The following is a 16,833-nucleotide window of genomic DNA, read 5'->3' as shown; positions in this document are numbered from 1 at the left end:
GAATTTTATATATTAGATTAGACTGCTAAATTGTTTGTAAATCTGTCAAGACGACATAATTACAAACCCGAATTGATTTTTGTATAGGTACGGATATGCTCATACAAATAGAGATAGTTATATCTCCTAGTTATAAATAAATGACTCCATATTTTTCGGAAACTGATGGTAATGTTTACTTTGATATTAGGTCCTTACATATGAAATTGGCGTTTTTCGTACTGGCCACTTTAATCACGAATTTCTCCTCTTTGGTAAGGAATTCCAAATTCAAATTTGTACAGCTATAGACTCATGTATTTGTGGTTCGATGACCGTCATTCATTTGTTATTTTTCTTCTGTTTTTTTCTGTTTGCGTCACTCACTTTACAAAATGGAAAACTTAAAATATCGCATTATTTACGAGTACGAGTTTCGCCGTGGCACTAGTGCTGCGGAAACGACTCGAAGGGTGAATGATGTGTATGGCGGTCGTGTTGCAAAAGAAAACACAGTTCGTTTTTGGTTCCAACGTTTTCGTTCTGGAAATTTCGATCTGCAGAACAAGCCCCGTGGACGGCCTGAGACTCAAGTTGATAATGAAGAGTTGAAGGCTATTGTGGAAGCGGATCCATGGCAAACCACGTCCGAGTTAGCTGCAGGCTGTGATGTTAGTGATAAAACTGTTTTAATTCACTTGAAGCAAATTGGGAAGATTAAAAAGCTTGAAAGGTGGGTACCTCACGAATTGACTGAAGCAAACCGGCAAACGCGCGTCGACTGTTGCGTTACATTACTAAACCGGCACAATAATGAAGGTATTTTAAACCGAATCATTACCTGTGATGAAAAATGGGTTCTTTACGATAATCGGAAGCGCTCAGCGCAATGGTTGGATCCTGGCCAGCCAGCCAAATCCTACCCCAAGCGAAAATTAACCGCAAAAAAGTTACTTGTAAGCGTTTGGTGGACTAGTGGCGGTATTGTTCATTACAGTTTTCTCAAATCTGGCCAGACTATTACGGCTGATGTCTATTGTCAGCAATTGCAAACCATGATGGAAAAGCTAGCGGCTAAACAACCTAGGCTGATCAATCGCTCCACGCCACTGCTGCTTCACGACAACGCTAGACCACACACTGCGCAACAGACGGCTACTAAATTAGAAGAGCTTCAATTGGAAAGTCTAAGACATCCTCCGTACTCCCCGGACCTTGCTCCAACAGATTACCATTTTTTTCGAAATTTGGATAACTTCTTGCAAGGGAAAAAATTCAACTCCGATGGGGCAGTCCAAATCGCCTTCAAAGATTTTATTGATTCCCGTCCGACTGGTTTTTTTAGTAAAGGGATCAATGAACTACCTATGAGATGGCAAAAGTGCATAGAAAATAATGGTTCATACTTTGATTAATTAAATATATTATATTAAAAAATATTCGACTTTTTGTTCCTCCCATACAAAACGCCAATTTCATATGTAAGGACCTATTAGAATAATGTTGAATAGATCACATTGTATTTGATCGGCGCGGTCATTGACTTCGCTTTAACGAGCATTTCAGGGTGGGCGTGTTTTGGCGCTTCCCACATAAACAAACCATTTCGATACTCTACGGATTTAGTTAATTCAATGTCGGATAATAAATTATTTCCGTTGTTTCGTATACATATATAAGTTATTTTTATGACAATTTTCTTTGTTTTGTTCAAAGCTATCGTAGATATGTATTACTAGCTGTCGACCGCGGTTATGTCGGCGCGGCATTAAAAAAAACTTAATAAGTAGCCTATGTGTTCTTCCAGATTATGTTCTACATCTGTGCCAAATTTCATTAAGATCCGTTGAGCCGATCCAGAGATACCTTCAAACATTCACCCATCCATCTAATATCGCAATTATTATATTAGTAAGAAAGATTCAATTTTTATACTACATATAACGTTGAGGTAACATTTAATATATTCAAAATCTGTTCACATTTTATTGCGAAATGAGGTAAATAAGATTTTTTTTTTACATTTGTATTTGTTAAATACGTGATCGCAGTAATAACTGGGTCACTAGAACTCACACCGAATGGGTTGCATATGAAATGTTTACATAACTTCTACAAGTTCTACGCGTTTCCTCTAACAATAGAAATAAACGTCGAGCGGACCAAATGTCTTGTAAATAGAAGATTGTCTAGCAAAACTTATCGACTTCTATCTTTCACATTTAACACGTTCACTGCCATTACGATATTAAAGGGAACTTGCAAAGCTTTTTGGTGGCACTGAACGTGTTAATGTTAACATTAATGTTATGGGACTTATTTCGGTTGAAATTTAACGAGTGTTTCCCGTTGGGCCGACCTGTCTACCGATCAATCGGGCCTCTGTTTTTTTCAAAGAAAATTTGTGTGATTACAGTATGTGGCAATCTTTATCACTGTATTAGGTTATCATTATTATTTTTATCGTTTTATGTAGTCAGTTGTAATAACAAACGTAAACACTACTAAGTTTTAGTTGAATCTAATCGCCTCTGGGAGTGGTCGGTCAGTAAAGTCGCTGTGGGACATACCGAGGTCAAACAAAAGCTTCCCAGTACCTACACAACTAATTAGCGACACGTGTACTCATTCATCTCTTTTGCAGCTTAATATTTCCCTTCCCGCTATTTTTTTTTATGCAAGGCTTTTGACACGACCTGATTTTAACATCGGTGACATTCTTGGAATCTTCTAAAAAAGATGCAATTGTTTTTTAACTATTTTTAGGCTAAGTAACTATGATTGTTTGATTTTTATGTTCTAAAATACTTCGTTACTTTTATTTTTCCTTTCTAGTGTTCCTTCGGGCACATGACATACGTATTGTAAAGCTATCACTGGTAACAACAGCTATTATTCTGTCTACGGAGACTGTCTTAATGCTTTCACACGAAGGCAGGACTGTGAGTCAGTGCAGAAGGACAGTACAATACTGCTTTTGTTTGAACGCACAACACCGACACAGAAAAAGTATATCTTTGGCAGTGTGTGTGCATTCAAGCAATTGCAGTACTGCACTGTAAACAGCCTTGCTTTTCTGTCCTGTTGTGAAACAATCAGCTACATCTACGGGTAGACGTTGAAGGATAGCTTCCAGAGAGTTTAATTGGCACGACAGTCGCGATACGAATTTGTTACGTTCCGTACACAGTTTATCAATTAGCCCACATTGCTGTGTCGTGTCCCATCGATGTTCGTACCGCTCCTTTATTGAATAATGTCCCTGTTCATGTGACCCGCTTTGTGCTTTAATTCCATACTCTACAATTCATGCGTACTTATTATTTTGTTTAAATAAATATCATATATGCAATTTCGATAATTTAATTTTTTGTTAGCAATCGACTTTAGTTACAGAAATCTAATTAATTACGTAATGAATAAAGCAAAAAAAAAAATTACAGCATATTTCACTTATGACGCAATCGTGAAATCTTATTTGTCTAAAACAAAAACAACGATGATTAACAATTTTAGTTTTCTAATTTATAGAAAGTTTTCAACCTTTATACAAATACAAAAAAGTTCTTACCTGCAAAATCTCGGCATAAATGTTTGTGAATCCCTAGGAGATTGTCCTTCAATTTTCATCGTTCTGTCTCTTCTAAGCTGACATACAATCACAGTAAGCTCTACATTGTGTTGAAAATGTTCTCAGGATTTTATTGGCAATACAATGTCTTTGTAACTATCAGTAAAGTAACCTCTTAAACAACAATGTACTAGAATGAAGATAAACTCCTTAAACTTTACGCGGAGATCTATTGATTGTATAAGTATAGCGCTATAATTTAATAGACTGGTGAACTCTATCGACTTACCAAAGTAATTGTTCTTTATTTCTAAGCTCCAGCTGGTTTGTGCTATTAGCGAAAGAAAGCGCTTGTAGCTTTAAGTGCTTAATTAAATTTCTTTGTTGGTTGTGAAGCGCGTGTTCCTCCGGCTTCAATTAATCGAATATCCATCCATCGAGGTATACAACAGGTTCGTTAGTTGCATTCGTGTTGACTTAATTGCACTACAATTGCTTTTCAAATTTCGTATTGATTCGCGTTCACGGTAATACGTTCGTTTGCAGACTTCGTATTGAATCGTTGGAATTGGTACATTCATAATTAATATGCAAATCGTATTCAACTGTGTATCAATAGATGGATCGATAAGAGATAGTTTAACAAAGTTGGAATAAATGATATTCTTTAGCTTAGTTCTTTACTGCCTACACGTCGATTCTTAATACCTTGTAGGATTACCAACTCGTCGATAGGTCAGCGTCCATTTGGTTACATTACAATTTATAATGGATTAAATATTATTAGAGAATACATACCTGTATAGTTTCATATGTAACTATAGTTTTAATACGAGAAGCTCTCCTTCTGATCCTATTTACATGATTATGAACGCTTTACGAGCAATATAAGTTAATGCAGAGCTGTGCGGAAAGTTCTAAACCTCGAGGGACAAACAAATAATCCTTAAATCCTTCGAGACTTCCCTCCTTACCCGTGGGGTCGTGATGTTGTTCAACAAATACATAAAATCCATTACGGTATTCTCTTTGGATCGACTGTTTTACGAGTTTTTTTTTTTTACTTTAAATTTGTACTCTTATAATGATCTTTTGTCTAATTTTTTTAAAGAGTTATTAGTCTTCTTGAACAATTTAAATATTTTATGGTTTTATAATTCAATTTTATATAATTATTCCCGAAAAAATATGCAAAACAATCCAAATGGAATATTACCATTTAGCATTTTCAGATTCAAATTAAAATCCGATAAATTTCCCGTTCCAAAAGGAAAAGTAGGCGTTGTTGTCAGGGCGTTGAAGTGGCAAGATAACTTTACGAATCAGTGGTAGGCGTGAACGTTTCGAAAGTCGAAACAATGAAGCAGTTGGCGCACTGTATGAAATGCTCTTGTCTAGGGCTGCCAACGTACAATAAGTGTGAACACGAAGACTGGCAGCAAAAAAAAAAACAAATGCCACCCTTGATCCTTAGCGGACTATGAAAAAAATGACCTTCATGAAGTCATTTATGCCAAACTTTTAGCCCAAATATATTCGGGTCAAATACGAAGCCGTTGCAGCCCTACTCGTGACTAGTGACTAATAAAGCCACGTACACATTCATATTCCATTGATGCAATTGTAAATTATGTTCCTCTCTGTGTCTCTAATTAAAAAATCCTTGCAGAACTGTTATTCTTTTGTTCAGTGTGTGCTACACACTATTTCTTTCGAATTGACATTTTAATATTGCGAAATTTATTCTTACAGCCAGCTATTGATTTGTTTTTATGCATAATGTAATAGAAGTTAATTGTCTTATTGTATCAGGTCGTAACTTAATCAATGGCTTGTTTTTTGATGTAATTTAATGTTCTGGATCCTTCCAAGCATAAGTCGAAGTTTGCTTACTTTATATATGTACACACCACTTTACGGGATATACTTATCTGTTTTATGTTAATGAAGCGCGAAGCCGAACTTCCGAATATCTTGATAAAATAATGGAGTTCCCGCTCCAATGGAAGGGCTTTCTATTCATTTCCTTTTCTTACATTGTGTCCGGAATTCAATTCGTAGAATTGATTTGTAGCACAAAAGTTACTTAAACGACCACATTTAATGTTTAGTAAACGAATCATCTTAATAAATTATTTTTGTCTTACAAAATGTACATAATTATAAACGTTGTTTATCACAAGAATTATTTAATATCGATGGATTTATTTAATGCAGAAACTACGATCACATGCTTAAATTGTTACTAACCATGCGTCTCTACCTATTCGCACGGCATTAAAAAATACTTAATAAGTAGCCTTAATAACTGTGCCAAATTTAATCAAGATTCGTTGAGCGGTTCCGGAGATACCTTCAAATAAACATCCATCCATTCATCTGAACTTTAATATTAATAATATTAGTAAGATTATAGTTAGATTGTTACCATTACCGTCCGTTTAAATATTTTTAGCAAATGTCAGCAGTGAAATGTGCATGTAATCAGAAAATGCCATGATCATTAAACGAACACAGACTGGTAATGATCGCCAGTGACGCTTAAAATTGGCCTTTATTTAACTGCCGTTTTAGCCATTTGATGCAATTGTTTTAGGCAGCGGGAAACAATCGACAATTAAAATACCTATATGTGTGTGTAACGCCAATTGGTCTATCATCCTTGTGTGTGTAAGTACTATTATTATTGTGTACAGTAAAGTTCAAGAAAGAATCAAATTTTGTAAACAAACATCACTTACTAAGACAATCTGTAACTTGATTATGTTTGTAGCTAATTTTATAAAAATTGTGAGATGAAATATAACGCATTGTTTAAGCAGTCTATGTCATAATGTGAGAAATATTTGTTTATCGCAGATAAATAGTTTTACGTAAAAAATAGTTTTTTTTTAATTAATTCAAATGAGACAGTTGCCTTGTTAAAGACATTAATTTAATTTGTTATTAACTTAACCGTAGTCACTTAGTATTAAATTTAAGATTTTCGCGGTCCACCACAAGAATTGCTTAACGATTTCGGTTGCGTAACGGTATTTTGCTTTTAGAATTAAGCAATTCATTTGGAAAAGTCTATTAAGAAGTTACAAATCATTTTATTTTTAGGGTTAAAAATCTATAGCTAGAAGGTTACTCCTGCCACACTTAAAAAATAATATTCGGTAGCCATAAATTGGAGGTAAACGAAAGAGTAATGTAACATAATTGCACAAAGGAACACTGCTTATGTTATTAGTAATTTAAAGTTGATGTTATATTTAGTGGCTCTTTTAGGTGAAGCATTAAGTTTTGTTCTGGTGTAACAAAAGCTATTTTAGTGTCGTAACATTATTATCACATTCAAATATCAAACATATAATCAAAGGCCTTTCCTGAACTTGTAAGCTCACATAAGTTGGCTATTTCTTCGTTATAATGCTAGATAACGTCGTGTTGTAAGTTATTATGTTACTCCAAGTCTTTTATGGCCGAACTTTCTCATCCTACTAAGCTGCCACCTAACACACGATGACATATTTGCCCAACTCCGACTTAACTGTTATAATTCCTTCATACATATGAAATACCTATAGAAGTATATCACGCAAAGACGACTAGAGAATAAACATAGATTATTTATAATTATAAATTTAAATATATTTTCACGTTTATTCCCAAGTAGGGTTGGCGACAGGCAGGCGGCCGGCCTTAAAAAATTAAGCCAAAACTTTAAGGTTCATAAAACCTTGTGTGCCGACCCCACACTTGGGAAAAGGCCAGATAGATGATAATATTTACAAGTTTATTATAAATTTACATACCTAAATAATTCATGTACGAGTAGTGTTGTATTTATGCGTTAAATTTCGATAAGTGTGTGCATGTTCAATGCATGATTAAAATAGGAGTGCCAATACATTTTTTTTGCTGTGAAAGCTACTGGCAGTGTTGATAAGAGACATTTCTTAATAGGATCCCTTATACCGCCCATATTAGTCGCATTTTAAGCAAAGACGATGTTTAAAGTTAACCAACGTGCTTTGTAGTAGTGTAGTAGTAGATAGATGAAGAAATTACGAATTACTGAAGCCTTGTCATTAGCATCATTTGCATATCTTCTGTAATTTTCTCTTACTTCAGTATAAGGCAGGCTTTCTTGCATCTTTTTACTCGTTTGGCTCGTACTGCTAAAAAAAAAAAGTGATGCATAAAATTACAATTTTTACTCCGGAATATTCATAAATGCATATAAAGTGTAGCATATAAATTACCTTTTTTTCTGTCATATTTGCTGAAATTTTTATTAAATATTTTTTCCACGTAAAGCAACTCAAATACACGCATCCTGTCCTATTTTTTGTACTATGTTTCATATTAAAGTGGGCCAAGTGTTCAATACTTCAATTAATTTAGTTTTTAAAGCATCATGAAATACACGTAATTTTTTCACTAGAGGATTTTACGTGGATTTAAAAAAAAACTCAGTTTCAAGAAATTGTAATGTTTCAAATGTTTGTGAATATTTTTCAAAATAAGTATTTTAAAAAAACATTTATTTTTGGAAACTTTAAAAAAATTCTACACACTACATAGAAGCAAATGTGAGGAAAAGCAGAATAACTATAGTTATATTTATTAGAGCATTTATCAAAAAAGTTCTTATAGCGACGATTTAAACAACGAACACTATAATCAAATAGATATTATCCGTAGAGCAATAGCGGTACTCAAAACATTTATATCTTAAAGGCGTCCATCATTGTCGGACGATGGTCCGGCTTGTATAAATCAAAACTTATCATGTTAGAGCCATAATGACTTTTAAATACCGGCCCACAACGCAGCAAGACTTGGCCGATTATACTTTGAATGGAGTTATACCAGAGGGGAAGGGGAGAGAGGGACTCCTGGCCCACTGACCTAGTGACACGACGCTAAAGGCAAAATAGCTCTGCTGATTCGCCGTACAAGTAAACGTGAATGCAAATATGTAAATGACTTTTTTAATTGTCAGCGTAACTAATTTGAACATTGAAGCCTTACTTTTAACACATTTTGCAATACAAAATTATCGTTGTTTGGGAAGTTGAAACCATCGGGCAGGTATTAAAGAAAAAAGAGAGAAGGAAAAGAATTTTTTTTTTCTCACTTAAGTAACAATTTAATGACTGAGTGTTATTATACTTACAGAGTATTTATAGTAACGCTCTGTGTGGCGTGGTGCATTGTCTTGTGTTACAACTGTCTCGACCTTATTACAAGCCATAAACGGTATTTGCGTTTGAATGTGTTTATACGGCTTGCACGGAACTATTTTCATCCTTGTAATAGTCGGAGAATTTGAGGTGTCTATAGATTAGATACTAGTTACATTACATGCTTTCCTATAAATTGAATTAATCAATCGAATAACACAGGTTTCTTACGTTCGTTTTCGATTTTTTAACAATCTATTTTATAAAATAACCGTTGTACTAAAAGAAAAATAAATAGATTTACTTATACATTTGAATACGAGTACTGGAATCCACCTCTAATATAATACAGAATTTTTGTTCGCAACAAATGTAACCAAGATAAAAATGGTTTTACTTTTTTATACAGCGCGCGACATCCGGGAATCTATTTGAACGGGATCTCTAAATAAATCGGGCACGTCCCCGCCCGGCTTGCATTCAGATTTCACTCGGCAGCAGCGCTTTAACTTATGCTCCCCCTGTCGGAGCTCGCACTCAACTACGACCCGCCTTATCTGACATCCTTTTATCATCGTCTGTTATCGACTTTGATGTTCTATTATATTTGTCTTTAAAACAATATATTCGCTTATTTACTTAGTATTCATTCTCTAATCTCTCTGTACATCTTAGAGTTATATGCCAAAATTATACATTTATAATAAATGTATAATTTCACGCTTTGTAATATAAGCGGCTAGCAATTGCGATTTCATCGCCACTAGTACTGGTTTGCTGTGAACTTTGTAATAAGGAAGTCGCTTTATTAATATTACGTGGTGAGAATGAAAACCACGATTGCTTGTTGCTTAGGCGACTTCAAGAGGGAATAGTAAAGTAAATTACGAATAGAGATAGGAATAGTATCCAACGGCTGTTAACTTTTGTACCTAGATTATAAACGTTGTTAAGCTGTTCTGTTTGGTTCATTTTCTATAGTCATTAAACTTCAAAGGTAGTATGACTAAGTGCTTTGCTAAAACGTTTGACTGATCAATTTAATTTGACCAAAGAATTTAACTTCTTTTCCTGCAACGCTGAAATCTTTAAAGGTTTTGTAAGCTTATAAAATTGTATTTATATGTGCATATATTTATGTAGGTTTTTCTATATCCGCTTTAGAATTTGTTTCTTACTTTTATATGTACCAAGCGATCCATGCTAACTTTGTATGGGTGGGTTCACTTTCTAAATGGATTTCATTTGTAACAATTGTTTATTCGTGGCCGCCCGAAGCTAGCTTTCAGTTACATAGAAACTTTAATTCGGTACCGTCGATACGAAATAAATTAATAATTACAAATATTAATTTGCTAAACATTAGATTAAATGTAAAAAGATTTTGATTAAAAAATACGTAAAAATTAAGTAACTGTCAGCAAGAATTCACCGCAAAGTAATGCCGTAACAAAGGATTTCTCAAGATATTCCAAGTTTTAATTTTCCAATAGGGATTTTAACGCTAAGCCCATTTTTTAACTGTTGTCAGCATTTTATGCAGAATTTATTGCAAGTCACCTCGTTTTACATAAACCATTTTTTAAATCATACTTTCAAATTTAAAAAGTATGTGTATGTATTGCCACTGGAGCTTTCGTTAATACATACAAATATATATATGATAAAATATATCTAAGGACTAAGTTTTTTTTTTATATTATCTATGATAGATATCTAACTAGTTGAGATTTTTTAAATGAAACAGAAACATGGATAGATCAATATAAGTTAGCTAGGAGATGCATTGTGTTGTGAAATGTATTTATAGAACGGTAGCGGACATGTGGTGCACACTTGCATAGTTACAAGACTGCATATGGTCCATTTCCCTTCTAGACGACAACGCTATTATTAGTCGTTGACCGTACATGTACCACACGTCTTGAAGACTATGACAATAATTTTTATGTTATTTTTTATTTTACAAAATTAGAAAACAAATAGAATTTCGATTAGACAGCAGTACAAAAAACCACAGGGTTTAAGTGTACTCTGTTCTGAGTAATTTGTATTTCGCTGTTCATTTAAAATGATTAAAATATAATTTCCAAGTTTCTTTCCCTTCTCACAGAAAACATTTTGTCAGTAATTTAATCACGGATCTTGTTCGATTTTTATTCTTCGAAAATTATACAGGAAATCTCTGCTAGTAAATTGAAATGGACCTGTTTCTTAGTTGCAATAAGCGAATAGGTTACATTATCGTCGGGCAAACCAAAATAAATACAGCAACTAGAATTAACCGTAATTCATTGTACTTAGGATCCAGGAATTATTGGAAATATATTAATTGGATCAACGCAGGGTTGCGTCTTAAATTAATTCATTACATTATACTGATTCAAATTACATACTGGGCTATAGTGCTATTGTGTATAGTCTGAGTCGCACTCAAATCTTATAAAAGCAATAAAACCATATGATAAAACTGACTCTATTTGCCAGTCTTTGTAAAGTATCTACGTTTTAAAATTACTAAGGTTTGAAAATCGGACTAAAAGTTAGAGCCCTTTGTGCACGCACAACTTTAGCTCTTAGCAGGTTTATAATTAATGTTAAAGAATAATTTGATCGTGGAAAATCGAATGGTTAAACAAAGTTGTTGAACGGGCGCGGTTAATGAGGAGCATGGATCGTGTGGTCGGCACGCTTAAGGACCACTGCCCCGCACACGTCCCGTATCCGCACCGCGACCGTACAATAACCATGAATTGATTGTAAGTCTACAAAAGATATAAAGATTATGGTTATTATCAAAGTTTTAAATTAATTCGTATATCTTATGCATACAAGTGTACTTTTTAATGCAACAGTATGCATTTAAAAAATGCTAGTTTGACATGGCGGGAATTTATAGTGGCATGCTAACTGTATGTGAAATCTCTCATCAATTTGAAGGTCACTCTTAACAACGGGGTCAAAGACCATTTAAAAATTGAAGTAATTTTGTTTTTACTTTTGTTTTAATGGTAGTAAAAAGTGTGAAAATGTCCATTAATCGAGGGCAGCAAAAAGGCGTTCGCGCGGCTCGGCCGCCGTACTGGAATTGAGATTTAGTGCCTCTCCAATTGGCCTACTTGAATAGAAAATACGATCCGATTCAATTCCTAAATCTATTTTTTATCGCACTACATCCAATTGCACTTCGTCAATTGTTCGACAGTTTTTCATTGTATTCAACACGGTAGCGGCAGCGAGAACGAAGTTACATTTACGAGTACATTGTTAAAATATCGTTGCTTTTGTTATTAGTTGAATCAAAATGTTTACGGTAGCCCGGTGAAGTTTAGTTATATTTTTAATAATGATCCCAATGTTTACAAGTACTTTACCTTTAACTGTAGCGACAAGAGGTTTTATATTGAAATTAATTATGTAACCTAAAGAATGTGTTGACAGTAGAATAGTAGTATTAATCTTAGAATCCGGAAGACCGTCCTCTGAGTACAATACTAAGTTGAGACAAATTTTATTCGAATTTCTAGAAGTGTTATTTGTATGATGGTTTTTCATATATACTAAAAAGCCTTTTGAATGCCCATAATTCAACGATGACACAACAGAAAATGTCTCTGTAATGGTGTGTCGCGTCGCTTGTAATGTACTGTAAGTACTATGACGAAAGAGAATTGATAAAATTGATCGCAAAATCCGGAATCCCGGTTAATGCAAGCTTCAAAGACAGCTGTCAATATTCATTAGTATTATTGAATTTCCTTTCTATTTCATAAAATCCGATGCGGGTTCAATTAGATGTTAAGAATACTGAATTTTCAATGTATTCCGTTTTAAATCAATGACTGAAATCAATAATAAATATACGTCATCATGAATTCCATTTTGGGGAACCGTGCTTTTATAAGAACTTTTATAAGAATACGAACATTATATGAAATTTAGTTAGAACATTAATCAAACATATTTATGTAATTTTATTAAACTAGGAGTGTTTTTTTACAATGAAATATTTCGCAATAATTTTCTCGTAAAAAGAGATTTTTATAGTGTTTCAAAGACTATCATCCTATTTTCAATGTATAGGGAAAATAGAGTAGGTAACATTAGATAAATCTCGTTATTAAACCCAGGTGCTACGTGCTACTTAACATTCTTTCATCTGGTATGTGCCAGTGAAGCCATTCTCAGCGTCAGGTCTCATATTTGGATCATAGGTGGATTTACTAAGCACATAATTATCAGGTCTAATATTATAGAGGCAGCTAGTTCATAAAAAGGGCTAACGTTACACACAAACATTAAAAAGTTAATTTTATTTAAAGAAAATGCATCTTAAATAGACTATGTCTTTTTGTTGCAGCGTCACGACGCCTGAGCGACTACGTGGAGCACTACGAGCCGCTGCAGTACGACTCGCGTGCGGTACACGCTCAGCACGCGCGCACACGCCGCTCGCTCGACGCGCCGGATCTGCGCATCGCCTTCCACGCACACAACCGCCGCTTCAATCTCCGACTTAGGAGAGACCTCTCCGCCTTTAGTAAGGATTTTAAGGTAATGCTGTTCATAAATAAGCATCAAATAATATTTTTACACAACATTCATTAACATTTTTTTCTCTACTTACTACACTCGGAATCCTTAAGTCCAAGGAAAGTCCCGTAGTAAACCTAAGTTCACATATTAAACCTACATTAAGATTTAAGTGAGACGATTCTGATTGCCGGATTAAATAAATAATCAGACGACCGTAGTCTTCAAGTCTCATCTTCTTAAAATATACAATCTGTTGATATTATTCAAATCATCAAAATAATTATTTTTTACCATTAGGTATTGTTTTTAGATTTTCCATAGACAAATGTTGTAGCTAGATGCTCAAAGCAGCTGCGCCGCCGGCGGTCACTGACACGCGATTAATTTCTGCCGGCGCTACATAAATCCTCTCCTAATATCCTTCACGGCCGCAAATGTATCCCCAGGGGTACATAATAACCCTTACATGCTTGGAACAAAAACACAATCTTTTATTTTAATGGATTACGCCGAGATGTTTTCATTGTCTAAGGGAATATTCCCTATAAGTACATATGTACTTAAAACGGTAAGATTTTTTAAACTTTATTATAAATGTAGATTTGAATCGATAAGTCGTTGTTATCTATGACATTTAATGTCAATTTTCTACCTACTTAGGTATTTCAAAAAACGCTATACGCATGTGGAAATATTGCTGCATAAAAATTCATTTAAATTTTTATACTATTGTTATTTCATTTGTCCATTCATTAATCACTAGCTGTAAAAGGTTTGCAAGGCTCGGCTAGCCACCCTAGTATCGTAACAAAACCTAGCATCCGCCTCCGTTTAATAAAAGCACGTCTAAGGAAAAATGGCAAAACAATGGCCGGAGCCCCGACTCCACCAAAGCCCCGACTCCACCAAAGCCCCGAAATAAAGAGTCCGTTGCACCGTCCTTGTAAAAATCAAAGGCTATACCAGACTCATTGTTTTATGTTTTAACAATGCTATTTACCTACAGCCAGACGAAGTCTAAAGGATTATTTTGTTGCAATTTTGTATCTATACAATATTTCCAACTTCTATTTTTTATGTGTTTATGTTTTAATCATAGAAATTAACATTAAATATTTGATTGTTGAACAGGTTGAAGGTTCCAATGGCGAAATCCACGATGTGGACACGTCACATATATACCGCGGCGACTTGGTCGGTAAGTACCTATCACACATTTTGATATACACGAATTGAGAAAAACACTCTTCGATAACATATGTTTTATTTTAAAATATTACAACATTACGAATTCTCAAAGGACGGTAAAATCTATTTAGAGATGACCCTTAAAGCTGAAGTGTGTCGTGTAGTTTAGTTGAAGTCGGTTTGCGGGTGACGGCTTGTGGACTGACTGCAACCCTCTGCAGCCAGACTACCATTGTGCGGGCGACGACGTTATCTACGCCACGTCCAAGATAAAAGCCCCTATTGTTTGCAATCGCGCTCCCGGAATAAATTTAATAAGTCTCCGCACTGATGTCTCCGCAAAGTACTTGTAAAGCGTCCGTGAAAGTGTTAGAAGAAGCTTAAACAAAATAAGTCTTAATTATTTTGTTTAAGCTTCTAGTAATGTTGTTTAAATTAAATTGTCCAGCTTAATATTTAAGTATCAGTAGGGCTGTAGCTTTAATTTGTTTGGTTATTTTTAGGTGGTGATAATAAGACGCACATTAACATAAAGTTTTGTCATTAATAATATCAAATTATATGGTAATTTAAATTAGAGCTTTTTCAATAAAATTTAGTATTAGAGGCAACAGCACAAAACTCCAAATTTTATAGTCGATATGTTAAACCCGCTGCACACCTTCAATTTTGAATGCTCAGTATTAACTGATGAGTCGGATTCTTCAGATAAAACGGAAGTGTGTAGACAAAATTTGAACTGTCAGAACCTGTACAGTTCTCAGTTTGGCCTTCACACATAAGTTTTTAACTGTGCAGGTAAAACTGTAGGTGTGTAGCGGGCTTTACTCGTTTAATGTTCCACTTACTCATATTTGGCGTACCAAGTTAGCACAACTGTCCAGGTCAACACGTAATTTGCGATCGTGCCAAGTAAACCCACAGATCTAAATTTAGCCATTAATCATTCAGAGAATTTAACCGTATAATTATTATTTTTTAATCATGCAGTGAAAAATATAGTAATAGTAATGAAAGCGTCTTACAAGAATATGAGCAAAAAATTATCCTTCGATTGAGTATCCAAAAACGTCGGTTGGAAAAAATATAGGCCTTCACAATTCATTTTTTCTTCATAAAATCGAATCGTTGAAGGCAAACTCCCTCGAAAGGTCTCGATAGATCTTCATTAATAATTCTAAGGGAGCAGTAAAACATATTTCTTTTCGCAATTACCGTCGGGACGGCGTCAAAGTCCTGGCTAATTGAGAGCTTTCGGCCACTCGACTTTTAAAGTCGGTTGCCGAGCTCCGTACCGATGCCAACGACCCGACCATTATATCTATGCGAATAAATACTTTCATACATACTTTATATTTTGCTCAGGAATAAATAGCTTTCTGTAAATTTCATTCTGAATACCTCATCGTCTGGTTGGATCCACTTGAGAATTATTCGGATATTTTCGGTAGCGGTAAATACAGTCTGTATTTATTTCAATGCAAACGAGATTTTTATGACGGTTTTTACCTCTGGTTTTTAATTACGGTAGTCAATATCTACCAAATCGAAAACAAATAAAATTGATACAAAGATGATGTTTAATATTGATCAAATAGGCACCAACTCGGAGAACTTCTGTTCTACGAACTAGGTCGTCGTCTGTGTACCAGGAAACAGCGTCTTCTCTTTATCTTAGTTTGCATATTCGTGTTTGTACGCAGATATATGTATTTATATACATACATAGCAATGCGTATATGCACATACACGCAGTTTGCTTTCGTTAAGAAACAACGTAACTTATAAAACTTTTGATCTAGGATATTTTTTGTCAAGCTTCTATATTCCGATCACAATATTCGAAACTGTAAAGTTACACAAAAGCTTTATACTTGAACACTTACTGCAAAATGCGCGTCGCTCGTTAAAAGTTCGGTAACGGAAGCTTTTACGTGAGCGTTTACAGAGTGCGTGTACAGGTAGGTAGAAAGTTGTTGGGAATGGCAATGGTCGCGGTCCGCGGGTGCACCGCTGTGCCATCGATCCGCAGTTCGTCGCCCTACTTACCTCACTGACTCCCTGCAATTGCTCGCAGTCGCACCAACCCGTCCTACGTCCGTCTATTAATCGAATCACTCGACTGTTCAAGATTTGTTTTCTGTTTCTCATTGTGTTGATAACACAATATATTTATAAACAACGCGAATTTAGTGTTGCAATTTTGTATCAACGAGGATTTTTTTTTTCAATGTATGACATATTACATAAATGAAGTAATTTTCGCGCTTGATTAGTAAACAGAAAATTGTGATGTACTCGTATTTTAAACTAAAATTCGATTGTCAAATAATAATTTTTATTGGATTGATTTTCGTGTTTCGTAGTTAAAATTTCTAAAATGTA

The 16,833-nt window shown here is 34.6% G+C and overlaps 1 protein-coding gene across 1 annotated transcript in view; it reads left to right on the top strand.

Moving 5' to 3' along the window:
- LOC106720588 (disintegrin and metalloproteinase domain-containing protein 10) overlaps positions 1-16,833 on the top strand; it is a 70,225-nt gene that overhangs the window by 17,134 nt on the left and 36,258 nt on the right. Inside the window, exons 2-3 of the mRNA XM_045679122.1 lie at positions 13,085-13,278; positions 14,392-14,458. Of these exons, the coding sequence (XP_045535078.1) occupies positions 13,085-13,278; positions 14,392-14,458 (261 nt within the window). The remainder of the gene's footprint in view (positions 1-13,084; positions 13,279-14,391; positions 14,459-16,833) is intronic.

The sequence above is a fragment of the Papilio machaon genome, chromosome 8 (assembly GCF_912999745.1).
Source record: "Papilio machaon chromosome 8, ilPapMach1.1, whole genome shotgun sequence".
In the NCBI taxonomy this organism is placed as follows: domain Eukaryota; kingdom Metazoa; phylum Arthropoda; class Insecta; order Lepidoptera; family Papilionidae; genus Papilio; species Papilio machaon.
This window is presented reverse-complemented; position numbering and strand designations above follow the sequence as displayed.